The sequence below is a fragment of the Rhipicephalus sanguineus genome, chromosome 1, assembly GCF_013339695.2.
Source record: "Rhipicephalus sanguineus isolate Rsan-2018 chromosome 1, BIME_Rsan_1.4, whole genome shotgun sequence".
Classification (NCBI taxonomy): domain Eukaryota; kingdom Metazoa; phylum Arthropoda; class Arachnida; order Ixodida; family Ixodidae; genus Rhipicephalus; species Rhipicephalus sanguineus.
Window position 1 is genome coordinate 22,493,562 of NC_051176.1, and position 12,792 is coordinate 22,506,353.

The following is a 12,792-nucleotide window of genomic DNA, read 5'->3' on the forward strand; positions in this document are numbered from 1 at the left end:
GACTGGTCATAACAGATTAATGAGCACTAAAAGACAATAATGCCAAGGAAAGTATAGGGGACGTTAGTAGTAAACGTAATGCAAATGTCATGAAAATCATGACATGTATGTCATGTACAGCATGATTTGCATGCCACAGTCTTGGTGCTCTTGCGGCCGTTTCGTTAATTTGATACATACCAAAATAGGTATGGCTTGACAAGAGTGTATGGCGAACATAAAAAACAGAAGTTAATGTGGAAATCATGAGACACATGTCATGTGTAACATGACTTACATGTCACGCTCATGGTGCGCTGGCGGCCGTTTCGCTAGCTTGATATGCACTAAAATTGGCATTGCGCGACATTACTGTGTGACGAACATACACAACAGGAGTTAATGTGAAAATCATGAAACGCATGTCATGTATAACATGACTTACGTGACACGCTCATGGTGCGCTGGCGGCCGCTTCGCTAGCTTGATGTACACCAAAATTCGTATTGCGCGACATGACTGTGTGACGAATATAAATAACAGGAGTTAATGTGAAAATCATGACACCCATGTCATGTACAGCATGAACTACATGCCACGCTCATGGTGCGCTGGCGGCCGTTTCCCTAGCTTGATATACACCATAATTGGTATTGCGAGACGTGACTGTGTGACGAACATAAATAACAGCACTTAATATGACAATCATGACGTGCATGTCATGTAGGTCATGATTTAGATGCCACGGTCATGGTGCACTCGCGGCTGTTCTGTTAGCTGGATATGTACCAAAATCAGTGTAGCATGACCTGCGTGCGTGTCGAATATAAATAGCACATTACGAATCGTATATATGTACCAGAATGCACGTTTCATTAGCATGGCATTTACCAGGTGGTACATGCATGCGATCATGGTAAACTTGCGATATATAGTGAACTAGATGTGTGTGTGTGTGTGTGTGTGTGTGTGTGTGTGTGTGTGTGTGTGTGTGTGTGTGTGTGTGTGTGTGTGTGTGTGTGTGTGTTTCAAATGAAGACTCCGACGGGTGCCCTTCTGGTCGGGAAGAATCATTGAATAAAACTGTTGCAGTGGCTTAGCTCGGCTATGCCAGGATAACGTAGCGTTATCAAAGGTTCAGCTGATTGTCTAGGATTAGCTTGATTATCATGTTTACTGCTGCTCCAATGACACACACATGGTATACGTATTATGTCGCACATGTATACTTATTTTGCCACGCAACTACTTCGGGATCCAATGAGTCCTCTTTTGGCCCCGCCACGGTGGTCTAGTGGTTATGGTGCTCGACTGCTGACCCGAAGGTCGCGGGATCGAATCCCGGCCGCGGCGGCTGCATTTTCGGTGGAGGCGGAAATGTTTGAGGCCCGTGTGCTTAGATTTAGGTGCACTTTAAAGAACCCCAGGTGGTCGAAATTTCCGGAGCCCTCCACTACGGCGTCTCTCATAATCATATCGTGATTTTGGGACGTTAAACCCCAGACATTATTATTATAATGAGTCCTCTTTTGGTTTTTGGATTTGACATCATAATGTTGAGTGAAACGTGGTATCACAACGACGAAGTACTACAAATACCTGGTTACGTTCCCCATTATATGAACCGACAAAATAAAAAAGTCAGTGGTGTTCTATTGCTAACGAAGAGTAATTTGCATTGCGAAGTGTTGAAAGATTTTGCTCAAATTACTTCTCACTTTGAAATCTTGACTGTTCATCATAATCGTAGCATATTTGCCGTAGTGTATCGCCCACCTGGAGGAAACACGGTCAATTTTCTCATGTACATTGATAGTCTATTGTCCTGGTATAATGATAACGATTACAGCCTAGTTATGGGTGGCGATATAAATATTAGTATGTTGCGTGACTGCTCACTTCACAGACGCACATTACGTGTTCTTGAATCAAATGCATGCGCTAATACAATTTCTACACCCACTCGTATTCAAGGTAACAGCGAAAGCTTACTAGACATTTTCGACACAAATATTGATACCCAAAAGATCGAATCGGGTTCTCATCACGTCTCAGATCAGTGACCACTTGCCTATATTTCTTATTGCAAATTCATCTGTGTTGTCCTCGCATCCTTCCAAAGATCAGCACTTCACGTTTCAAGATATTAACCCGTTCACACTTGATAAATTCCGCAACGAAATCCCGAGGATAAACTGGCAAGACGTGTACAACTAAAGGGACTGCGACAAAGCGTACTGGTTGTTTTTATCTGCTTTCAAGGGCGCTTATGCAAAATCATTCAAACGTAAAACAAAAAAAGCCAAAAAGCAAGAAAACCATGGAATAATGACAGTGCTTTGAAATTGATAAAACAAGATACTCTTTTGAAACACTTCTTAAGCACAAGAGACCCAGCAGACTTAGCAGTGCTTAAAAATTCTGGAATAAAGTTAATGGCGTTCTAAGGGCAGCAAAAACACAGTACTTCGAGAAACTATTCCCTGTCGAAACGATAATGAGAACCCATATCACCTGGAAAAACCTAAATAGCATACTGCATGCAAACCAACGGCCAGATAATCTAGAGGAATCAACAGTAAATAATGAGCTCCTATAAGGCACGGCATTGGCTGACGCTTTTAATAACTATTTTGTGTCACTTAAAAATAGCTCATATGATCCTCGTTGCATGGAATATTTAAAGCCGAAAATTGTTGAAAGTGCAGTTCTGAACCCGACTGGTACTGAAGAGATACACAACATGTTTCGCAGTATTCGAAATAGTAGACATTGCGATATCGATGACCTGCAGATTCGTCCAGCAAAGAATGTACTAGATCTAATCAGTCCTGTTTTAGCGCATGTGTACAATCTTTCGTTGGCGAACGGCGTATTTGCAAGGCGCATGGAAATCGCAAAGGTAACAGCACTTTTGAAATCTGGTGACAGAAACAAATTCTCCAACTATAGGCCAATATTAGGCCTCCCTATTTTTTCTAAATGTCTTGAAAGGTTGATAAATATAAGAATAACCTCCTGTTGTAATAAACACAACGTGCTTACAGATTTCCAGTTTGGATATAGAAATGGTCGCTGAACAGAATTAGCATCATTGATTCAAAAAGAAATAATTCTGCGAGGCTTTGAAGAAAATTTGGTTACTCTTGGCATATTCATCGATTTTTCAAACGCCTTCGATACCATTAATCACGGCACCCTACTAACAAAACTTGACAATTACGGCTTTAGGGGAACATTTCTTAATTTATTTGCAGTATAGGTATCAAACTGTTGTTATCAGCAACAACTATTCAAAAATTTACCGATGCATGCTGGGGTTTCACAAGGAAGCATACTAGGACCACTATTGTTTAACATTTACATAAATGATTTAATTAATATCAGTACCACGGCGCGGTTTGTTATTTATGCCGACGACACTAGTTTATTCATGACCGCTGGAAACGCTGCAGAACTACTCAGTACTGCCAATGATACACTAGAGCAAATAAGTAAGTGGAGCTCTTTAAATTCGCTATTAATGCTACGAAAAGAAAAGGCGTGCTTTTTCAGCCAAAGAACAAAACGCAAATGGTCCATGAATGTCTTCAAATGGGAACTTCCGTGATTGATATAGTACCTTCGGTCAAAAGTTTAGGTGTCATTTTTCAGGAAAACATGTGGAATGAACACATCAACATTATTGCCAACAAACATGCTCGAGTTACCGGAATACTAATAACATTACGCCTCCTGTTACCATTAATAGTGAAGCTATTACATTATAATTCTCTCTTTCTATCCCATATTAATTAGTGACATCTCGTAGGGGGCAACACAACCAGCTCAAACATCAACATTCTATTCCTCTTGCAAAAGAAAGCCGTTCGTATGATTTCAAATGCTCCATTGGATGCACATAATGGTCCCATTTTTGACAAGTTAGATATCATGCCAATAAAGTCAATGTACAATACAATTTTGCAAAAACGGCTTTTAACAGAAAGAAAAAATAGCTCGAATTTTCTAGAGCATCTGTCAAGGCTCACACTAAATTCGAGCACGTTCAGTACACGTGCTCGAACACTCTCGAACAAATTATGGAAAAGAAATGCTGCATCATGCCTTGCCATTTTTACTTAACTCTCTTCATTAATTGCCATATTTACTGCCTCTAAGAATGTCTATGTGCCATTCATTCATTCTCGTATTTGTCTACCTTACTTGTGTTTCTTTTGATGGACATGCATTGTATGTTGAAAGTGTATGGTGGTGGTGTTTCAAAATTTGAATCTTGATTATAGCGATGTTTAGGATACAAGTGCCATTAAATTATGTGTATTTCTGTTTAGGTTTTCATTTTTCTGAAAGCTGCAAGAAACACTTCACTTTGGATTCATGTCATAAAATTTTTGCTCATGTTTTTATGCATAGTTTCTTTTTTTTTCTCTGTGCATGCACCTGTTCATGCATTGAATTGATTTCTTTTCTTCTTTTTTGTGCACGTTTGCTGCTTGTTGCCCAAGAAGGACACAGACCTAGTGAAGCCGTTATGTGGCTTTTTGTCCGCGTTCCTGTTATCTGTACTATCTATAGATGCGAAATAAAGTTCAATGTTCAAAGTTCAAGCTTCTCCGCTGTTCTGCGCTGTTGAGCAGCATTTGCGCTATACTTCTCCATAGCTTAACCACACTGGCAAACGCCAGTCAGAGGCGCTATCAAGTGGCTCCAGCGCAGTGTCAGACGGCGACTGCACAGCAAAGAAGAATAGCTGCGCGCGCGCCGGCGCCAGTACGTCTACCTCGGCTACGACGTCACTCTTCTTCAAAGCGCAGACCGGCGGCAGCGAGTCGCGCGCGGCAGCGGCGGAGTGCGCGGGAGGTGCCGGCTCCGATGCGCCAATTGTGTGACATCGCTGATCCTCGCGCATGCGCAGCACGGCTCTTCAGGAGCCACACGAAGCTTTAGGTACACGTTAAAGAACCCCAGGTGGTCGAAATTTCCAGAGCCCTCCACTACGGCGTCTCTCATAATCATATCGTGGTTTTGGGACGTTAAACCCCAGATATTATTATTATTATTATTATTATTATTATTATTATTATTATTATTATCACCGTAGAACGAAAGCTCTGTATTACAGAATCGTCGTTGAGATTTTAGTCATTGTAGAAATCAGTATTGACATGTTTTTCGAAATCTGACGCTGAATCTCCTTCAGATATGACCCATCTATTGGAAATGGGAATGGCGTTCTTTCATATGACAACGTTAGGTAACAGTTTCTTCCAATTCTCTTCACTGCCCCGGCCCTGTTGGAACTAAATTTCGCAACTGCGGCCCGCTCGCTGGGGTGAGTTTAAGATCCCTGCTTTAATGTTTCATATTTCATACTGTACACATGCGTAAGTCCAATGCCAATCAAAGTTAACATTGGAATATCTCTATCCCATTTTCTTCGTGGAAGGATCAAGCCCAGCGTTACCACTTCATTGCGTTTCATCTTCAATTTTAGCGCCACGAACCCTTTGTAAAACATGCGTACACATGTTGCTATCCTTCTCCACTAGGCGGATTTTCTTTTTCTGCTCCTTATTTGGTCTTTTGTAGCGCTGACAGCAGCAGTTATCATCGCCTTCTTTCAGTCTTGCGCTCGTGAAGACGAACAAATAAAGTGCCGCGAACAAAGTAGTATACCTGTCAGACACGCACCTGCAGTCCCACTTGCAGACTGACTGCGCCACAATAAAAGTTCCGATGCTTCGAGTCTGTATGTGCTGTTGCTTTCAACCACTCCTTCAAGCTTCAATGTGCCTACATAGATGGCACGAAGTAAAGCGTATTCAAAGCACGCTCAGAAGAACAGCGGAGTGAAGCTGGCCCCTCAAGCACATGAGCTGCATTCAAGACACATAATCTGGGGAACTCTGCATGAAGGCGCCCACAGAAAAGATAACAACCAACGATAAGCCAAACAATGGGTGTTTATGCGTGAACGTTTCGCAGTGAAAAGAGGGTCGCAGTTTATTATAACCGGCTAGAAGCTATGCTTTCAGTAAATGCGCAAGCCTCCGCTGCGATGACTGTTTTGAGACGGGTTGCATATTCGCGGATTAGAAGGGGAACAGGAGACTGGCGTAATGGCCACGTCCGACGGTCCTTCGCAAATCCACCGCGGCCGCTCTTGCCGCCGGCACAATAGGAAAGCCGATGCGTAAAGATGGGAACTCCTGGGTGGTGGTTTCGACCACATTGGTACACAGAACAGGATGAACTGTCCTAACAAGATAAGGCACTCCGGGCTCAGCCATGCGTGCTAGTACATGGTTTCTTCTTATCCTTCTTCTCTTCCTGTTTTCCGTACGTATTTCTATTTTTGTTTATCCTTCTTTGTCTAGCTGTCTGGTGCCTCTCAGAAAGGATAATGCAGCCCACTGCCTCGAGTTCAGCCACGGGCTACAACGGTTCGTATGGGGTTTAGCGAAAACTCACGTAATGGCCCTAAAAGTTCGCCGAAGACCACGACGCCTGGGGCGACGCACATGGTTGACAACTGCGGTTGCAGATAATCAAATTTAGCGCATTATGGTGACGTTTCTGTTTAGTCTTTCTTTTTATAATAAGGGCATGTATTGCGGAACAGAAAAAAAAAGCGTTTTGTGTATTCTTGTAAGTGCGCGGAACCGCAAAAAAAAAAAAGATTTTGCGTGAAAGTGGACGCTTGTGGTCCCAGGAGAATTTTGCCAGTTTTTCTTGTTAAACAGCTTTTATCTCTTTTACTAACTCGTCATCAGTACTCTCCGATTTGTTTTCTGTAGTCTTATAATAAACCACCACTGAAGATTCCTCTTGTACTACGCAACTGGAAATAATGCCTCAGACAGGTAATCATCAAAACAAAGCCCTTAGTACGTGAGCCAAATAATAAGTCCTTTGACCAAGGGTACTTTTTACAACAAAGCGTCTTGACCTAAAAACCAAACCTACAAAACCCATATGGTGGTCCAAAGTTGCGCATGACACTGAAGATAAATTGCTTGCTCTTTATTACACTCCGCGTGTCGTTTACTGTTGTAATGCTTTACTCCTGGAACCTCGCTTCGCATGCGAGTCGTTTTTTTTTTCTAAAACACTGTCGTTTTTTTAAGGAAAAGAACTGCCATTCACCCGTTTTGAGCTCAAAACTAATACAAGAAATGTATTCGCGTCGTTCAGACATAAAGCCTCCCAGTTCATGAAAAGTCCGTTCTAGTTCGTGAACTGGGAAGCTTTCTTTCGGAGAAACTGGTATGGATTTCCCTTACAGCTTCGTGCTGCAAACGGTCGGATGAGTGATGGCATTTTTTTTCCTTTCATACACTTTCCTCTATCTTTCAGGCTTTCACACAACTGACTTGTCACCAACTTTTTCTCCCTTCCTGGGTGCACTGCGGGAAGACAAATCCCGCTGCGCATTTCTCAGGTGCTTGAGCTTGGAAGTATACTGATGAATGGATAAGAGGGCTGCTGTAGCAAACAGTGTCATCATACCCCCTAGCATGCCACGACAATTACTACTGGACAAGCGGCAGGCACAACGCGACTTCTTTTACTGCAGCAGTTAAGCACCATTGAAAGCAGTATGGGAGATATTTTCTCCCCTCTCACATATTCATTCTTCCTAACAGCTGTTCTCATCACAACAACTGTTTCATCATATAGACGAATCAAAAACCAACACTTTCACCACGCCAAAACAAGTGAAGGAAGAAAATAAACGAGCAACCAGGTTAGGAAAGACGTAGAAGCTTTAAGAGGCATAGCTTTAACATATAAATAATTACTTCAGGTAATAGGGCACTGGTTTGTGCGTTGATTTTAGCACGCAGCTTTTCGGGGTCTATAATCTCATGCGCGAATCCCTATACCACCAGGCACACATAGAATTGCCTTTTGCTGAAAATATTGCTAACAGTGATTCTTTACAATAGCTTTTTAAGCTGAACAAACACTCATGGCTTTAATATTTCTTTCTATACGTGTCGAGGAAGACAACGTTGACTGTAAATTCTTTTTAAACTTTGAGTTGTCTATAAAAATGAGCGCCTGATAATCTAATGAAGCTAATGGGTTGTGAACGTCAACTTTCAATTCGGCGGTGATCACTAGTTCCAGCGGTATCAGTCACAGCCCAAGAACAGATTAAAACATTCGAGCTCGCAAATGCTAAATCTAAAACAGACCTCGAGTTACATCGAACAAACGTAAATGAATCCAACAGACAATTAGGTCAGGGAAAGCATAGAGGATGTTAATTGTTGCATAACTGATCACTCTTGTTAATTCATACTCTTGTTAATTGTTGCCTTTAACGCTAATGTAGTATTTATGATGTAAATTGAAATGAATTGAATTGGACGAAAAATCACCCTTTCCGTAGGTGGGATCCCACCGACGGAAACGGTGATTCTTCGTCCACTTCAGTTCATTTCAATTTACATCACAATTAGTACATGACCCTTTAAGACAGCAATTAACGCCCTCTCTTCTTTCCCCGACCTAATTGTCTGTTCGATTCACTTGGTTGTGTCTTAGATATAAAAGAACCCCTCTGAAAAAATTTCCCTTTCTTCCGTCATCGAGCACACGTGGTAACTTTAAATTTTAGACTGGTGAAATTAATGGTAGCCCAATACCACAACCGTTTTCCCTACAAGTCTGTGTGGAAACCTCAAGACACATGATGTAAATTGAAAACCCCCAAATATAACATATTCTTTTTGCCGCAGTTCAAAGTATCATCAAGCGAGCTTACATGTTATACCACACCTAGCAAATAGTAAATATGGATAATGGTTCGTAGCCTGGAAAAGTCATGTCCAATACTAGAACTTCATATTCAGACGACATTTCCTCATAAGCAATTTTCATCCTGTGACAAAATTTTCATGAGATGCAAAAAACAAATCATCCGCAACGTCAGTTTCCGTCCGATCAAAAATATTGATAGGTGTTTAAGTGGAAGCTCTGATCAGATAACAATTCCAAGTTTCTTGAAAAATTATTACGTCGGTAGATTGTTGGGAAATAAGATAAAAAAATATGTAACTGCGGAAAAGATTGAACCGAAGTTTCATTCAAGAGCCCTAAGGCACTCTATCTTGATGATAGACGAGCAGCGGAGACTGCCTGGTCTAAAATACTTTCTTTCAAAAAGTCAGCCCTAGCTAGAGGTTCCTTCAGACACTTTGAGAATTAGACGAACTATGAAATTTTTTTGAAGTAGATGTAGTGCGGTTGTGAAGTCGAAAATCTAGACTTCCCAGTGCATCTGCATCAGACATTTTCTTGATCAATATTTTTTATGAATTTTAAAGCCATAATTGGTGGAGACATCGGTTCAGGTGGCGTATTATTTGAAGCGCGAGGAGTTTGGAAACTTTTCGTTGATACCTCAGAAACAGCAGGTAACTGAGTGGATCCAACTTAGCCCAGGAATCGGAGAGGATTGGTAAAAACTTTTCTAGTGCCTTTTGTGCCACCTTGTCTAAACAACTGTAATGGCCAGGGTAAATGATGCGTCTATACCGCGAGGGTAACAAGCTGTTAGGCTAGCATATCCCTAAGTCCTGCTTTGAACTTCAGTCACAGCTTCTCGATGTGAACATTGTCTTCTTTCAATTATTTCAATTACCTGCAGTTCTTTCGATCTAAGCACGGCAGTTAGAAGAGTCAGATGAATGAGTTAATTTACACAAGCAGCATGACTCATTTTATGACTTGCTCTTGCCACTACTATGGCCGCTCCCACACCTACGGCATCGAATATTAGAACGACAACAATTAGCACTGCGTTCATAAAGCGAGCGCTTGATGCGTTGCATAGGTCGTGGAGCCGAAGGCTCGAGTCTATAGATTAGAGGCCATCCTTTAATCTCCGATGGACGAGTCCTCCTATCAAAGGTTGCTCTTTCTATGGGGACGTTTTTATTATCTACTTGCATGGTACAGCGGTACACAGAAACTATACCTGCAAGGGGTGAACGTCCAAGATTTCTGCTGGACTTGGTTTTATGTATACGCCACACACTAAACCTTTGCAACAAGCAAGGTGATATGGTATGAAACAGCTCACTGGATGTGGGGCAAAAGTAATAAATTTCAGTAAATCTTGCGTACAGGCCTTGTCTGGTGGGCCGCGCAGAATCCCGCCGCACCCGAACTGATGAACTTCGGCTGTTTGTAGGAAGGGAGGAGTTAACGTTCGAAGTTCTCTTGAAATGGCCCTGGGACTCTTCATACGAATCAGCCCACCATCGATCGGTACTAAAGCCACAGTAACACTACGGGTTCCACTGCGTAGAAACAATTCGATGCGTAGATCCTTAGGTGGAGTAGAAGCAGACCACAGGGAAATACTATGGACAGGAAGAGAGACAGACATCAAGGAAGTATAGAAGTTACACTTAAATTAGGTTTTCACAATAAGTGAGTGATAAATGCGCCGGCTGCTAGACCTCAACCCTGGAAAACATCTTCACCAGGCAGACGACAACGCCGCTGCTTCCCTGACGTAGTAAGCAGCATCTTTTTCAAGAACAACTTTTTCTACTTTTTTTCTTTCCGATAAACACAACTTCATTCTTGCACGCTGCAGTTTTCCTCGTTGTGGCTTGTCAAATAGGTGCACAAACACTGCCACTATACGTATGGAGCCCTTGCACCAAAAGCAAATGCTGCCGCCCGGTAAGTCTGTTTTTCCCACTGCCACGTTGCCGCAGCTTACGTAAATTCTCTTACCACCAAGCGACGCGTATTACCCAGTCTCTGTACTTTAGAGATAACAATGATGATGACTAGTAAGCTTGCATGCTCGAAGCACACTGTCTCATTACGCAGAACAAAGACCCGCTTTCCGTAACTACTTAATGGTTGAGAGCTGCCTTGCATTATATACGTAGCGTTTCATGAACACAAGCGATGTGCTAGTTGGCGGCGGTATTTTTCTTTCTTCTTGTGATGTGAGAGCGAAGCTTAGAAAGCGGGGGTTGAGGGGTTCGTCGCCATTTGGTTCACCACCAGCGGTGGCCATCACCATTTTGGTGAGCACAGAAGAAATGACGGACAAAGAAACGAAATACCATTCTGGGATTTCTAATTGCTGTCGCACAGAAGCTTCTTTCACAAATGGACTTTTCGTAAAAAGATGCACCAGTCAATAGAGATGTTATTTTTCAACTTTCGTGTACTAGTGCTAATTGTACCAGTACAATTCTTCTTGTACTAGTACTAGTATAATCAGGCTAATTGAAACCAGGTTTCAAGAGACCCAAATATTTGCAGATTCCGCCGTTTCCCGTATCAAATAAGGCGATGGATTGCGTCAGACCCTATATTGCTTACTGCTCAATAATTTTTGCGAATCAAATGAAGCTTCAATTCCGGATGAACTCTAAATTCCTCATTGAAATGCATGCCACACTTCAACATCTTTTCGTAAGACAATGGCTAGACAAAATTTAAGGAAACTCCCTGCAGTTCAGAAGAAAAGTTGAACTCTAGCGACTCAGGGAAACAAATATAAGGCGTGAAGTTTTTTTGCGATAACTTCAGAAAGTTGGCATGCTTACGAGAAATTGAAGCACAATGTTTAGAAATCCGTAAGCCACCGAAAATACATACTAAATAATGTAAACTGCACTAATTAGATCCAAAGGAAACAAGTTTAGTAGCCTTGATTACACTTTGTAGTGTTTGCAATTTTATGACAATTTTGCGAATATCCTACCCGAAAATGAGCAGTATGGCTGACGGCGTTGTAAAATATTTATTTTGACCTAGGAATATGACTTATTATGGGCACCCGACAAAATTGTCATATAGCAAATTTCAGCTCAGTTGTAGTGTTGAAATCTTCCCACACGAGTTTTTTTTTATGTTGAACAATTTTGTGAAATTAAAACGGAAATTTCACTAAAATACTACTGTCCATTGACATTACTTTAAACGCACAGAACCTAAACGAAATCGGTAAAATGGATGCCGAGAAAATACATTGCCGTTTTTTTGTGTATGTAGGTTTTAGCTGTCGAATAAAGGCTTCCTTATAACAAGTAGCACCAGAACGATTATTTTAACAATCATTCTGTCCCCTGTGTCACTCGTCTAACGTTTCGGGCTTGTTCGCGAATCAAATTATTCTCTTCGCAAAATGGACCCTTGGAGACTCTGCTGTTACACGACTATAGGTGTGTGTTACGCTGTACCACAACACTAAGGTCTGTTTTTTGGGGGGATAGAAATTCGGTAAAGCTCTGCTCTTCTTTTCTTTTTCTTTATTCTCTGCTAAACGTGAGAAAAGGTAAGTTTCGTCACAAGCAGGTGAAATGACAAAACAGCAACAAACCAAGCTTGTAGATCGCTTACACACAAAAATAGGTAATTAGATTGTGCCGGAATACACAGTGTGTTGCGCTATTGCGAACATAGCGAACATTAACAATCCACATGAACTGCCCTTCATCAAGAACTCTGTGTTCTGGTGTGTCTGCCAATGACATACAGCCAACTCGATCGAGCACTTCGTTAAACATTAAAGAAAAAGTACTGTCTCGTACTCACAAGTAGTCGTCGTAGGAGGCGTACAGAGGGCCGTCGGGCCAGACGAGCAGGCAGACTGTGCGCACGCTGCCGTCGGCATACTGGTACGAGCGGGTGCGCGAATACAGCAGCGGTGGAAGGGACAGAAGCGCCGAGCAGCCCCACAGTGCCCCGATGATGGCAACCGAACGCCATCGGGACAGCCGACCACACAACGGGTGCACGATGGCGAAATATCTGCGTTAGGCACCC

At 42.1% G+C, this 12,792-nt stretch overlaps 1 protein-coding gene across 1 annotated transcript in view; it reads right to left on the bottom strand.

The window, feature by feature from the left end:
- Positions 1-12,792, bottom strand: part of LOC119397698 (tachykinin-like peptides receptor 86C) — a 907,940-nt gene that overhangs the window by 608,836 nt on the left and 286,312 nt on the right. The window contains exon 2 of the mRNA XM_037665326.2: positions 12,562-12,777. Within this exon, the coding sequence (XP_037521254.2) occupies positions 12,562-12,777 (216 nt within the window). The remainder of the gene's footprint in view (positions 1-12,561; positions 12,778-12,792) is intronic.